This window comes from Rhinolophus sinicus, linkage group LG05 (assembly GCF_036562045.2).
Source record: "Rhinolophus sinicus isolate RSC01 linkage group LG05, ASM3656204v1, whole genome shotgun sequence".
NCBI classification, from domain to species: Eukaryota; Metazoa; Chordata; class Mammalia; order Chiroptera; family Rhinolophidae; genus Rhinolophus; species Rhinolophus sinicus.
The window spans coordinates 5,592,994-5,609,071 of record NC_133755.1 but is presented as its reverse complement, the minus strand read 5'-3'; the positions used below and the strand labels follow the sequence as shown (position 1 = coordinate 5,609,071).

Sequence of the window (16,078 nt, the reverse complement as noted above, 5' to 3'; positions counted from 1 at the left end):
AGCAATGACACACCCAGGGCCCCATCTGGGATTCTAGAACTCATTCTCCACCACACGGAGCCAGGGTTTCTTGGAAAACAGGCTGATTCTAGAGCTGAAGAAAGGAAAATACAAGTGCCAAGTGCCTGGAACGCACTGTGCCTGAGAGTGAGAAAATGCTCGAGAAAGTTGGGGAGTGGGAAGGTCATGTCAAAGGGATCCAGGGGCAACCCTGAAAGTCTCTGCTGACCTTCCGGGATGAGTTGAGCTAAGTACATAACTTACTGAATAAAATTGGAAACTATGAGTCCATACTGATATAATAAATGAATAAACGGAATGTTTGATGAGGAATGAGACAGTTACAAAGCTACAAAGCACTGCCCCCAACACTTACTACCAAAGGAGAAAGAGCAGCTTCACACTAGAGAAGGCTGGCAGACGCCACCTTCATCGAGTCGTCAGAGTGGACATCACTAATGACGGCTAAGCCGGCTGTGTGCCGCCCCGACAGGACGCACCCAGAAGGCAGCATTGTACGTATGCCCTTCCTACCAAGATGCATCATCGAATCTAATCCTGAGGAAACAGTGGACAGACCCAAGCGGACCGCATTCTACAAAACGACTGCTTTGTAATCTTCAAAGGTGTTAGGTCAGGAAAGTCAAGGAGAGATGGACTGTTCTAGATTGATGGCGCTAAAACAAACTTGACAAGTAAATTCACTGAGTAAGTCTGAACTGGATCCTTTTTTGCTATAAAAGACATTATTGGAACAACTGGCAACACTTGACTAGGGTATGAGCTCTGACTGGTACTAAAGCCTCAATGTCAATACCCCGACTTTGTTACGCAGGGGAACATCCTTGTTTGTGGGAAATATACACTAAAGTATTGAGAAATGATGGGATCATTGGATCAGCAATGTACTCTCAAATGGCTCGGGAAAGAATGAGTTCTTTGTATCGTACTTGCAACTTTTCTATAAGTTTGAGATTGTTTCAAAATAAAAAGAATTTAATAAAACAAAATATAAATCTTACCCTTCACCCTCCAATTCTTCTGAGGCAATAGAAAGGACCTAAGACCAAAAAAACAGATTGCTTTTCAATTATATGCTCAAAATATTTCAGGCCGCAAATAAATTATTCCTAAAATGAAAATAATTTTGAATTTGACTAATCTAACACAAAATCCTTTAGCTTTCTTTTTCAATAACCAGATTCTTAGAGATATTTTGAACTCCAACTCAGGGGTTGGCAAACTATGCCCCAGGGGCCAAGTTTGGCCCAATGCCTGTTTGAGTAAATAAAGCATTTATTGGCACACAGCCATACTCATTCATTGACGTGTTGTTTATGGCTGTTTTGGCACTACAGTGGAAGAGTTAAGTAGTCACAACAGAGACCATATGACCGAAAAAACCAAAAATACTTATTTGACTCTTTATAGAAAAAGTTTGCCGACCCCTGCTCACCCCAAAGCTTCTCATTAGGAACTAAATATCCTGGCAATGGCTTCCCCTCAAGAACTGTAAAAGTCATCAGTCCACAAAATCTGTCTACAAAGTGCATGGCAGATCATCTTCTCGACATTTATTTGAACTCAGCATAGAAGGCATGCTCCAAGCTCCTCAGTTCCAACCTCTACTAAGCTTTTGCTCAGAGCAGGGCAGGACTATTTGTTAAATTTCACATTAGTTGCCAAGACACAGCTGTCCATGTGCCAGCGATGACTCAATAACTGAAACCATGAACAGAGCCTTCAGACGTTCTTTATGCCATGAGGCCGCCTACCCGACGGACTCTTCCAGCTTTTCCCTCCTGTCCAGACCCATATGAGTTACATTCATGAGGTCAAAGACTCAAACTTCAACTTGTGTGACTACTCTAGCATCTTTGAAATGAGCTAAAAGATAAATACATAAATACAAACAGGATTTAGTGGAACGCTTTGGTACTGTGTTTCCAAATTAACAGTGCTTAAACACTCTCCACTGCCAGGACGTCTTGGCGCCCCCACTAAATATCCCAAAGAGCTGACCCTAACGTGCTCAGACCTCACTCAGTTCTGGCTGCTGTTTACCAAAGACTTTCTTTCTGTCGAATCTTACTTCCTACAGCCACCCCGGGATCCTGGTTACGTACGTGAGCGCCCCGCTGAAGGTTGGAGAAGTGCACGTCAGGAATGAAGAGGACAGGCTGGGTATCAAGATCAATAAAGGGCTTGAAAACTGTGATATCCATTCGTTTGTGAGAGGGAAGCAGTGCCACTTTAACATCAGAAACTGAAAAAAAAAAAAAAAAATGAGAACACCACAGTCAACAGCTTATATGTACAGGCTGGATGCAGGCCACAGAGTATTTTCCTTAGTGGTTAAGAAACTTAAATTGTAGCGCTGTAACACACAGGTCCTGTCCTCTGAACTAAGAGGAAAATCAGTTTATGTGAAGGAATGTGTTGTCTGTATTTACTACGTTAAAACCCACTGAAAAACAGAGGAGAAAAAGGTATCTTTAAACACACACATACACACAGAAAATTGGAAACAGAGGCTAAGCATTTTTAGTTTTTGTCTGAAGGGCTAACACTTATGATTGCACAGACATAACTTAGAAATGATTTCACTTTAGCTAGCCTCATGAAATAATTTACACTCTAATAACAACGTATTCTTTCTACCTTGGAATCTACACCATACCTTCGACTTCAGAACTGAACCTCAGGGAGGTTAAGAGTAAGCACGACTGTCTAATTTTTAATTTATGGAATTAGACTCCGTCTTCCCTCCTCATCTGGCCCTGAAGTACTCAGTGACGAACTTTCCTGGTTAGTTAGCTGTTCTCTGAAGTGACACCGGGAGTTTGCACTTTGATGCCACTAGGAGAACCCTGACTAACATGCTCCAGGGCAAATGTCTGCTGAGCCAGACAGAATGTTCAAAGAACAGATGCCAGCAGCCCACGTACTGCAGATGAAACACTGCTGGCATGGAGCAGCATGTTTTTTCATTTTAGCTGAGAGAGACCAATATTGTGACTATGAATATTGGTCACATTAAAAAAAAGAGAGATCCAAGATGGCGGAGTAAACACATGCTGTGCTTGCCTCATCCCATGAACACATCAAAATTACAACTGAATTATAGACCAATCAACCTGGAGAACCATCTGAAGTCTAGCTGAACAGAGGTTTTATAACTAAGGATATAAAGAAGACGCCACGTTGAGACTGCAGCTCTATCACATTTGAATGTAAGTACAGAGTTTAAATGGTATTTGAGCATGCAGTCAATTTAAATGAGAAAAAAAATTGGATCTTGAAAATAAAAGAAACTACAAGTTAAATTAATCTTAAAAAAAAAAAAAAGAAGGAAAAAAGATTTCCTGGTGAAATGTCCAGAGGCCTTACAGATTCTGCAAATGTTAGAATACAATACAGAAGAAAAACCACACTCATTTGGAATTAAGACCTCCAAGGCCGGTCTGGTGGCTCAGGTGGTTGGAGCCCCGAGCTCCTAATGCCGAGGTTGCCAGTTCGATTCCCACAAGGGCCAATGAGCTGCGCCCTCTACAGCTAAGATTGTGAACAACAGCTCTCCCTGGAGCTGGGCTGCCCTAAGCAGCCGGAGGTCAGCGTGAACTGCCGTGGGCTACTATGAGCTACCACAGGCTGCTGAGTTCCGCCACAGGCTGCTGCATGCTGCTGTGGGCTGCCATGAGTGGCTGGTGGCCAGCATGAGTGGCCGGTGGCCAGTGTGAGTGGCCGGCAGCCATTGTGAGCGGCCGTGGGCTGCTGTGTGCTGCCATGAGCTGCCGGCGGCCAGCATGAGTGGCCAGCAGCCAGTGTAAGCAGCTGGTAAGAGCTGCTGTGATCTGCTGTGAGCGGCCAACCGACGACCGGTGACCGACTGCCTCAGCCGGGGGAGCGCAAGGCTCATAATACCAGCATGGGCCAGGGAGATGGGTCCTATACAACTAGACTGAGAAACAACGGCTTGAACCGGAGTAGGAGTTGGGGGACAGAAGAAGGGTAAAGAAAAAAAAAGACCTCCTGAATTCTCAAGCGTGTTAATTATTCTTTTAAATCTAGACAAGTCCCTATTTTATCATTGGCTATTCAGGTGTTCGGAATGTGTATTATGTTTAGGAACGGAACCAGCAACCTGAGCTACAACTGACAACCAAAATAGCCTACACTCTGGAAAAACTCAAGAATCTTCTTGTAGTTCCTCAAGAAAATGACTTAGTCATTCATTTGTTTTTGCATCTGGTAGGGGAGCAATGCTACCACTGCACGGTAGTAAAAAATATTCTCTCTTATATCATCTGCTTGAAAAATCAAGTCATGATTCCCAATGGAAAATGTCTGAAATGCTTGGAGGGAACATTTCTACTTACAGGCATTCAACTGGGAGCTGGGGTCAGTACACTTGCCTTTTCTTTTGCTTTGTTTTCGTTCTTCATCCCTGATTTTCCGTTCGGCTCCCTATAGGTCAAGACAAGACAAGACAAGACATGATTCTGTTTATCTGATTCTTTTAAAATATTTAACCCTTATCCTGACCAGTGGGGGTAGGGTGGAAATACCTCTTCTTTGGAGATGAATTCCAGTACCTATTATATTCAGTGAGCTTATTATAATACTTCCTTCTAAAAACAATTTTTAACTCTATGAAATCACAGGGAAACATTTATTTTAAAAACAGAAAAACAGCACAAAATTCCCCCCATAATGGATGTGGCCAGGTTAAATGACAAGCTGAGAAGATCTGCTAGTATACCGCACTGCCTTCAAAGGCATGAGTGGCTTTTCCTGTTGCCCAATCACAAGAAAATGAAAAGGAAAAATAGAAGTTGACCCTCTGTTAAGTGTTTTCTCCTATATGGGCAATGTTATCACTGAAAGCTGTGATTCTCTTCAAGGACTTGGCATCAAACAAGTGAAAAATATGACTAACTGTAACACACAAGAGCAAAGATTTAACCAGAAAATGACACGATCACTTAAAGGAGACCAAATGTACTCCCAATCCTCTAGAGAGGACATATTACACACGAGATGTGCCATCTATGCAAACAGTGGCAGCGTCACACAACTGAACCCACAAAAATAAAAAGAGCCATATTAGTAATAAACATGACCTGAAATTAAGCAAGAGCAATTAAAAATATAACTATTAATTAATTATTTCACTTGACCTATTGGCATTTATTTTTGGATGGCACAGATTTCTTTACTATATTATCCAGTTAAGTTTGAATTGGTGGCTTATTTTTCTGTAATTCCCTGATGGCAGAGAGGCAATAAAAACCATCCCAATGATTCTGGTACTATTTTATAATAAAACCACATTTAAAAAAACCAGAATATAAAACCACTTCTGCCTCTTCTAGGTGTTAATATACTAACATAATGGTAAACATACAACCTGCTTATTAATATTGACACAAACATTACCTGCCTGACGTAGAGAAACAGGTAAATATGCCCAATCTCCCAGCTACCACTAAATAGAACTGGCCTCTGTCTTTCTCAGTCCTTCCTAATAGTCTATTAACTTCATTTTTATGATTAATTACACCCCCCAAAAGGTAGTTTTATAAAATAAGTCATTTCCCTCCTTATTTATCAGTTACATCCCTAAAGAATAAAGGACTTCTGCTTCCAGTCAAGATGGAGTAACACAGACCAGATTTACCCTCCACCCAGAAACAACTAAAAAGACCCCACAACATGCATGAAAAGGATTTTGAAGGCTTTGGCCACCAAGCAACAAACAGTAATGGCCCCTGAGAAACAGGAGCAGTGAGGTAAGCCTTCAGGTGCACCTGCTGACGCTGTCACCCTTCTCAGGCTGCGGTACAGGGGGTGATACCTGGTAGTCTCCTTGAGCCAGGTTCAGAGGTCAAGGCAGCAGGCCAAAGTAGCAATGGGGAAGGAGTTACCAGAGAAAAGAAGCCCAGAGCTCTTCACAGGGGCCCCCAAGTACTCCAAAGAGCACTGACAGCACACGCGTGTGAGGAAGTGACCAGCAGCTGGGGGAAAAGCTCTGCAAAGACGAGAATAGCACCTGAAACTCACACAGGGCCCCAAACAGTGCCTGTTGCCACCAGCCCGACTGGAAAAACTTCCAGTTTACCGGGCAGTGGGTAGAACAATCAGGAAAACATCGCCTCAGCAGTGAAGAATAACTAGCCTGACACTGAACACTTCTCCAGACCCACCCATCAAATTGTAAAAGTAAGACCTGAAAGGATCAAACTATTTCCAAGTAAGTTCATTAGCTCTCAGGACAAAGTTTGAGAAGATTCATCGATTACAAAATTATCAGCACCTTACAAGGTAAAACTCACAATGTCTGCTATCCAGTAAGATCACCAGGCACGCAGAGAAGCAGGAAAACTGTGAAGAGGACACTCAAACCATGAAACCAACCCAGCACTGACACACAGGTAACTCGAGGACATTTCCGTGGCTCCTACAACTGCAGTCCACGTGTTCCAAAAGCTACTGGAAAAACTGAACATGTTAAAGCAGAGACTTGAAAGATATAAAATAGAGCCAAGTTGGTCTTCTAGAGGTGAAAACTATAATGTCTGAGATGAAAAATACACAAAATGGGATTAACCGCAGTTCAGACAAGACAAAAAAACAAAAAAAAGAGACCGTGAACTTTAGGACATATCAATAGAAACAACCCAAAATTAAACACAGAGAGAACAAGTAATCCAAAAAAAAAAGAGCCGCAGTGAGCTGTGGGACAACCTCAAGCAGCTGTATCCATGTGGAACTGGCTTTCCCAAAGGAGGAGGAAGGAGAAGACATATTTGAAGAAACAATGGCTGAAAATTTTCCAAATTTGATGAAAACTATAAATAAACCCACAGATCCAAGAAGCTCAGTGAACTCTAAGCACAAGAAACATAAAAAGACACATCAAAGTGCTCAAAACAGTAAAAAGGGAAAATCTTAAAGACAGTCAGAAAATAACACATGTTAAGCACCGGGGAACAAAGGTAATGATGACAACACACTTCTCATCAGGAACTACGTAGCCAGAGGACACAGCCACATCTTTAAAGCATTAAAGGAAAAAAACCAGTCAACCAGAATGTTATACCCAAACGACCTTCCAAAACTGACGGTGAAACAGACTTCTCAGACATACAAAAGCTAAAAGATTTCTTCATCAGTAGACACACACTGAAAGAAATGTTGAAGGACATCCCATGACATTGGAGACCCATCTAAATTCAGGCTGTCTCGACTCTTTCTCTCAGTCAACAACTAGAGACTGACCTTGGGAACTCACATTTGTTCCCAGTTACAACCACAGTGAATATTGCTTTGATGAAGAAGAAAACTATCTGTGGAAACTAAGTGTTAGGATGGAACAGGTATATATATATACAAGCTCAAATCTGCACTGGTTAGTGATCCAATTTCTGTTCCTGTTTTCTCTGAAAAAGTGCTAAATTGCTGCTGCTTCTGAAATAACAGAAAATTCAATTTGTTGCAGTTGTTAAGCAACTCACAATCAAGTACTGATAAAATGTCTTCTTGGGAGAAACAAACCGACATAAATATCTCTGAAGGACACCAAGACACGTCTCATTTCTAGTTTCTTACTGTGAATATCGACTAGATTCGTAAAATGTGCGCGTTTTAAGAGACAACAGAAGGAAATGAATTGACAGGCACCAAATAACACGTGAATCAGAAAAGAGAGAATCAAGAAGGCAGGAGGGATATTCCAGAGAGAGAGGCAGCAGAGGACAAACCTACAATAGAAGAAGCAACCACAACCATATACATGGATGCCAGTTCTAACCAGATGCACCAGAATCAGGAGTGGGTGAGAGGTCAGAGGGGGATGCATGTGGTTGAAAGGTTAAGGACTTTGAAAATTAATTATACCCAGCACACACATACTATTTTCTTCTCATGCAAGATTTTCTGTCAATCCATAACAGCTCTGAGATTAAAAACTGGGGGTGAAAACAGTGTATAATTTCACCTTCTATGCCCCGTGGGTACCTTGCTGTTATTATACGACACTTATTACCACTCCTATATGCCTTAGGGCTGAAAACCCCAAAAGGATGGAGATCAACCTCCGTCTCCATGAGGATCTCTACTCCAGCAAACAGGGAAAAACAGGTAAGGAATACTTTTAGGGGCCTTACAAAGACAGCCATACCCATGAAGGCTGAGGGTGTCTGGGCATCTGCTAACAGGCCCACAAAGCACTGCTAGAAACAGACGCCTTGTTTCTCACCACGCTTCTGTGATTTCCTTTTAAAACTGGATAGAGCTTACATCCAACTCATGAAAACAGCCACTGACTCTGGCCTGCACACCTGACATGCTCTCCAAGACCTTGGACAACACGCTTCCTTACACGTGACTGGAACGAGCACATGGGCAGGCAACAACACCAGAAGATGGAACTGTGTGTTGTTCCAAACCACACTCAATTTTGCAACCTTGAAGAGAAGGCGTTCTTCTTCACAGAATACATTAGCAGGCACTCACACAGCAAAGAAAACTGGTTTCTAAATTCTGTACGACCACTGATCAATAAAATAACTTTGGACAATTCGTGAAAACTTTCCTGTATTTCATTTTCTAAGACAGCCACCAATAAAGGAGCCTCCCTCAAAAAGTCTTGATGTTAAAACTAAATTTGTTTAAGAGCATGAATCAATCCTGTTCATTCTCTTCAAAACTGCCTGTACAGTTTTTACCATCTGATATGGAAAACTCTAGTTCGTGCTAACTCGTGCTGACATCCAAATACAGCGATATTCAAAGTGTGATCCACGGACCAGTATCGGCCCATGAACTCTTATGGTCCGATCTGATGAAAAACGTATCAGAAATTGAGAAAGCAAGTAGATAGGATAATTTGATGTCTGTTCAAATAATTAAAACTGAGGCTTGTAGTTTGTATGACTTTGTTTTATGTTTCATTTCATTTTCCCAGCAAGTCATTTGACTTTTGATCATATTCTACAGAAGTTCATGCTGTCATAAGAAATAAAGAAATGGTCTTTCACTGTAGATAATTTGAGCCACTGCTCTACAAGATGATTCTGAACACCGAGGAAGGTCCTCGATGCAGGAACCACCTCCTGCTGGCCTTTGGACAGCGCCCCCTCAGCTGCAGTCTCACAGACGGCCTCAAGGATGGCGTCAGAGCAAGCCCCCACTGTGTGTCACTTGAGGTCTTGCGAAAAATAAACATCCTCGTAGCATTAAAAAAAATGAAGCTTTTTATGAATTCTAAATAATGTTGAGGAAAATTATTAAATAGACATGAAATCTTTTAAGAAACAACAGATGTGAAATTTTGAATTCAACCAATAAAACTAATTTCTCCCTAGACTTTTAGAAAAAGAACATGGACATTCAAATAGCTTTTTTATTTTAAAAAAAAAAGAAACGTTTTCGTTTGGCGAAAAAGAGGAATGTGGTCTGAAGGACAGAAATCTGACTTAGAAATCTCTGCTCCATGCTGATGTGACTTGTCATCTGTACATGATGTGACAGCATCATGGTGAGCAGACTAATGGGCCCTCGCAGATGATATGTCCTAACCTCCAGAGACTGTAAACATGTCAGCGTACATGGCCAAGGAGAGTCAGGGCTGCTAATCACTGACTTAACACGGGAGAGTATCCTACATCATCACACAAGGGTACTGAAAAGCAGAAGAGTCAGAGGAGGACAGGTGACAGTGGAAGCAGACATGACACTCAGCTAGCCACTGCTGGCTTTGAAGACGGAAGGCTCCATGAGCCAAGGAGTATGGGCAGCCACTGGAAGGCACAGTAGCAAGAAGAAAGGCTGGCCCTGAGAGTCTCCAGAAAGGAATGCGGCTTTCCAAAATTAGCCCCATGAGACCTGGGTCAGACTTCTGACCTACAGAACCATAACACAACAAATATGTGTTGTTCTGAGCCACTAAGTTTGTGGTAATTTGTTAACAGCAACAACAGAGAACTACTACAACCTGGCACGTTCTCAGGCACATAGTAGGTACTCATAAATGTTACTGAATCTGGGTGCTTGAGAAAGCTGTCTGAACTTGCAAGGTCTTAGGCCATCCACTGGGGCCAGAGGCCTGCTCTATGTGCCCAACACAAAAGTCAGGACACCAGGCCTGACAGCAGAAACACTTCCAGTTATCTAGTGCCTTCCAAAAATCTTAGTAACAGAGAGGTTTTTTAACAGGATGAAAAGAGGACAACTGGCAAAAATATATAGTTCAATGTTTTTGAGTGGGAAAAGAGAAAGTGTTTTTCATCTCAGTTCAAATGGCCACTCACACGTGCAAGGAGTCTGCCCGGCTCTCCAGGCAACCACTGTCTCCAGACCTCAAGGCCCAGCGGGCCTACTACCTGCTCTCTGGATTTAATCCAGCTGAACCCCTGGCTCTGCATCTGGCAAAAGTGAGCATTGCTTCTCCAGACAAAAGAAGCCACACCAGAGAAAAGAAAGGACACTGAATCCTTGGGGCCTGCACTTTCTCTTCTGGCCTCCATGCGGCTTAGAGAAGACTCTAACTGCATCTCCTCTTCTGCTGCCTTAGCAGCCGGCTGACACCTGCAGGGACGGGGAGAGCAGGGAGGAGGGAGGAGAGCAGCCCTCTGCGATCTTCCACAAGGAGCCCTCAGACACAGAGCTCAAGAAGAGCCACTGGGGCCACTGCCTACAACCCCATAAGCCCAGGGGACACCAAGGGCAGCACAGCCCGGCCTGCGTCCCGTGTGGCCACCCTGACTCTATCAGACACGCCCCTGACAAACTATAGTTATTGACCCCTGTCATTTTTCCATGAAAACGAGATTTTTTTCCTTCCCTATATAATGTGTCTTTGCACAGCTAAAACAATAATTGCTAATTTAAAGTATCATTTTATACTAGCAACAGTACATTCATATTGAACTTAAATATTAAAAAGACCCTGTTTTTCTCTGCGAGGAAGAGTTACCTCATAGGCTTTATTCTATGCTCAGTTTTTATTCCCTACCCAGTCTGACGGTCTTACCTTGTCACAGAAGACTTTTATCTGGCAGTATGCCCGATGCACAGGCTTGTTGCTACGGTTGTTGTAACTATAGGTGTCAATTTGAATGTTAAGAGGCAACCCCTTCACACCCTTCTGAGAAGAGAAATCTGTGCTTAAGCAGTTCACAGAGATGAAAACCTGCAAAGGAAAGAAAAGGTGCCATAAACAATTGGCATGGATGGTCAACCTTAACACAGCCTGTAAAAATACTAGTATCATTGAAATCACTCAAATGTGTTCTAAATGAGAGCTCAACCTCCCATTTAAAAGAAAATTTTGAAAAAATAAAGTGTTTATTTTAAAACTATGCTTGGTCATAGGAATGGCAGACTTTAAAGGGAAAAAACATCCAGCAGCTTTGAACCAGAATAGTTATTTAGCGTCACACAGTGGACCAGTCTAGCTGTCTTTCTTGTATCATTTTTAAATGTTACCAATAGCATAGGTTCTCTTTGCAGCTGTTTTACAGCATAGTACAAACTCTCTGGGAATCTGCTTGGATTCATGTCTGTACCACCACTTAGGATGACTTGTAGTACCTGACGTCCGAATATTCCGGAATTTATGAAATCAGTGAGTCATATTATTAAAGTGGTACTGAAGGTGCTAGAGAGAACCAGGTGAATCTTTGTACACCTCCAGTTCACCATACCTCCCCTCCCCCCAAATTTTGTGATTCTGGATTTTAACCTCTACAAACATGGTCATACAATGTTTTTGGAGTTCCCGTTCAACTATTTAGTTTTGGAATTTATTTCTGATGCGTGAGCACCACACAGTGGACAATACTGAAATTACAGTTTTTAAAGGCAGGTTGGCACATTTCAAAGACCTAAGACCCTTAGGCTAGATTCCTTCCAGTCCACAGGTCACAAAGCCTCAGCCCTAACAACCAAGAAAAGGTCCACCAGAGAAGTGTGAGCGCCACTGGCTGAACCAAGATCCACAGGGGGTAAGTTTAATTAAGTTAGGAAGGGGGAAAACCCAAACCTGTAAGAATGTAAGATAAAAGAGAAGGGAGTAAAAGGATAGCCACAATGGCAAAGAATGCTCTCTAAGGATGCAAAATGCTGAAACAGAGTTCTTATTCCTGCTCTAGTCTATGTGGGAAAAGCCCAAAACGCGCTAAAAGATTGAGGACCTGTCCAAACTAACAGACTGAAAGTCATCTCTCATCCTGGCCCTTCACAAGCTCTCCACTCAGACTAGTCTACTCACCATGCCTAGAACGCCCCTCGAATGTTTTTTCCTGCCTGGCCTCTGTCCTTGTCACTCTTCCTCCTCCTGTCCCCCGGGCGTCCCAGTCTGGGTCACCTCCGCAGTTCCTCTCTAAGTCCCACTTCCAGAGAACATTCGCGTTCACCCCGACTTGTGTCATGGGGCCAGCAGCACTGACACCATCCACAGAGCACCTGATGTTTTGGGACCTGTGCTGGCATTTCATCCACAGACCTCATTGCATCATCCCACAGCCCTGAGAGCCAGGACTACCCTTCTTATACAGGGAAGCGCAGACGGAGTTTTAAAACTGTCTCCAAGGTAGAAAGCAAAGGACTAGAGTTCGTATCCAGGACGCCCCCCCTTCACACCATGCTACCTCTCTTTCTCAAATCAACTTTTTATCCTAAGCACCTTGCTTTTTACCACTTGAAATGGTCTGCCATTTTTGTGCGTGAGTATTTATATTTCCCTGACTAGATGCAGGCTAGGTCCATAGTTTCTGCTTTGTTCCTTTCTCAGTACTTAGCACAGTGCCTGATCTAGAATGGCCTTGTCTTGTCTGCTCTGATTTGCCTTCCCATTTAACTCATTTTCAGTAAATAAGCAAATTGATTTAATTTCTAGATACTTAAATCAGACATATAGGCAAAAGCGCACACATGAATTTCAAATCCATTAGAGAAACTTAGTGATTTGACTGTATCCTATGTATTTTTAAAGAACACTCTGCACACAATCCATAAATCCAAGTCAAGGAGATAAGTCTATGGAACGGATGAAAGACAGAAGCAGAGAGAAAGACAGAAAGGCAGTAGTCCATGGAAACAACTGAGCACATAAAGTAACCAAACCACTATGTACATTTAATTTCACAACCAGTAGACAATCCAAACTTTTCTCCATCATCCCAGGCCAGCCACATGGCTCAATTCCTAACGCAAAAACGGCCGCCTGGGAAAGTTACACTTTACCCTCAACAATTCCAGCAAGTCTCTGACCCAAAGTGATACTCCCTTCACAGGAGGAGCTCGTGGTGATCCAGCCTAAAACCTCCCCTCCCCTTGCTTCCCACTGTCAAGTTTCTACTCCATGCAGAAAGAAGCGGGAGCCAAGTCTCATGAGAAGTACAAGCGTGGAGCCCTGGGAGAGGCTTCACCCCACCATCACTCACAATCTCTTGCTTAGGTACTTTTTTCCTCCTATTTCTTAAGTCAATTCTTTCCAAACTCAGCAGTTTCCTAAATGTATCAACAGCATTTGTAAGTCAGCATTAAAAACACCGCCTTGCTAGATAACTACTCACACATACCAGTAGCCAGTGAACAAGACGTGCAATATAAGCAAGCTAGGCCAGGGCCATGAGGTACCAGCACAGGAGACCCATACGAGAAAAATGGGAGCAGTACTCATGAAGCCGCCTGCCGCGGTGTCCACGGCAAGAACACACAGGACGATCAGGGGACACACTGACACTGAAGGGGACGTATATGCCGTGTTTAAGCCTCAACCGAAGGCTGGCAAGGGGGCAAGATGCCTTACGCATGTTCTAGCAAGAGGTAACATGCTCAACAGGAAAGGCTTTGGTCAGAAAAGACATGTGAGTTTTGGTCCCAGCTCCATCACTAATTAGCACTGTGACCTTGGGAAAGGGTCCTCATCTGTCAAATGCAAGGTTGAATGCGGTGACCTCTAGATGACTGCCAACACTAGAGTTCCGCGACTGCATTTATACTGAAAGATGATGAATCCTTCATCCCTACTCTGTATTTACTAGTGACAATCATTTTGTGTCATACATTCATCAGTCAACTTCTTATAAATCATAGTATTTAAAAAGTATACATAAGGTTGCCATTTAAAGTAATCATAACTGCTCATGTGAAAGTAAGCATCTTCTAAAAGCAGTGGTTCTCAGGGCGGGGGCGGGGGGTGCGAGGCGCCTCAGCACCTCCTGGGAACTTGATGCTCTGCACCTGACTCCATTAGAGCCACCTGGGGACACGTCAGCCCGCGCTGCCACCCCGGCCATAGCCAGAGGCTCTGCTCTCATTGGCCTGGGGCGGGTTCCAGACACTAGGGCTGTTACGGCTGATCCCCAGGGAATTCTAGTGATCAGCCAGGATAAAAACCACTCCTGTTGAGTGATTATCTTCTCTACTTACACACTTTAACCCACAAAAGGTCTCCTTTGGCTCCAAAACCCAGAGATTATTAAAACAAGTCCCAGTACATGGTTTCTTTTCTTTAAAGAGTTTAGATACTCTTATATGTATTTATATGTATCCCATTAACTTCTATAATAAAACATTTTGACAGAGGCATAGCCCTATCACATAAGAAAACTATTCATTTAATCAATGGACACGTATCTATTAATAGTAAAGGAAACGCGCAACCTTGCTGTTTAATAAGGCCAGGCACATCTTTAATACCTCATAGTTCATAAAATAGCAGCCAGACTAAAAACTATTAAAAACCTATCAAACTCATTTCTTATGTTTATTTCTCAGGTGACATTTGATGTTCCCAGGGCTGACGTGTGGATGAACTGTGTATTTAGGTGAGGGTGTAAGGCGTGTCTCTGAACTACAGTGCGAGGTTGACTTGTTAATGTTGTCCCCACTGAGCTGCAAGCTCCTGATGACGGAGATAACACTCAACCGGCCCTGGTACAGAGCGCCACACGACACAGGGGTTTTAATAAAAGAAGGAAAATGCAGAGGGAGTAGTGAACAAATATGGTGAAAAGGAAATACAATGGAGACACATAAAACAGCTTTCATGTATGTACTTATCTAAACCAGAAGTCGTCTAACTTTTTCTGTGAAAGGGCCCAAAAGTATTTTTGTTTCTGTTAGCCACATGCAAGTACTTAACTCTCCAGTAACAGTGCAAAAGCAGCCACAGACAATACGTGAACAAATGGGCGTGGTGGCGTTTCAATAAAACTTTATTTACACAAACATGCAGCTGGCTGGCCAGGGCCAAGAACTGCGGTTTGTTGACCCCTGATCTAAAGCATTCTCTAAGTTGCTCAGACAGTAATTTATCCTTACATCATCACAATGTGGTAAACAGGGAGGAAGTGTTAGTTCCCTGTTTGTAATTCAATAGTTCCACTTTCCACAGAAGTGACTTGCTGAGAAGACATCCAGTGTGGACCTACCTACTTCTTGCTAACGTGTCACTGACCCATGAAACCACACTCTTTATCAATATGACCTGCTTCATGCAGGGAACTAGAGTAAGTTTTGAGGGAGAAGCTCAGCATCTAGGAATTTTTCTTTAGGAAGGTGACAATCTTTAATCAGGAGCACCCAAAACAGACAAGAATGCAAATGTAGGAACATGAGACAGACCTCTCCTACGGGTCCTGGGGCAGCAACAGACAGGCGTGTTCTGTTCCTCACAGCACTAAGATTTATGGTAGTTCTACCTAACGCCCTGAATGAGCAGGACACTAGGCCAAGTCACCCCAGTGCGGGTAAAACAAATGTTCAAACCACTCTCACTGTGTAGAAAAATACTTTCTATAATGTGATTACAGAAAAATCCCAGTATCTCCTACAGAGGGTGGGAAAGAGGTAAAAAGTAAGATGGATTATCACACATGCAACTCCTCTAGAAAATACTCTTAAAACGTCCTAGTCCTGAATTCTGAGAGTAGGCTGAATGATACACAACCTTCCTTCTCTAGAATGGTACACAGATCTTTAAGACCTCAAATGATGATGACCTTTTCTGTTTTCATCCTTCCTTGCCATTGATTTGGAGGAAAAGTTTGCTTTATTCAAATAATTG

At 42.8% G+C, this 16,078-nt stretch overlaps 1 protein-coding gene across 3 annotated transcripts in view; it reads right to left on the bottom strand.

Annotated features, from left to right (window-relative positions):
- GRHL1 (grainyhead like transcription factor 1) overlaps positions 1–16,078 on the bottom strand; it is a 49,945-nt gene that overhangs the window by 7,679 nt on the left and 26,188 nt on the right. For 2 of the 3 annotated variants that reach the window (XM_074331679.1, XM_074331681.1), the window contains 4 exons: positions 11,036–11,194; positions 4,380–4,467; positions 2,127–2,266; positions 1,023–1,060 (listed from right to left, as the gene is read on the bottom strand). In XM_074331679.1, coding sequence (XP_074187780.1) covers positions 1,023–1,060; positions 2,127–2,266; positions 4,380–4,467; positions 11,036–11,194 — 425 coding nt within the window. The remainder of the gene's footprint in view (positions 1–1,022; positions 1,061–2,126; positions 2,267–4,379; positions 4,468–11,035; positions 11,195–16,078) is intronic. The other variant, XM_074331680.1, reaches the window with a different exon arrangement.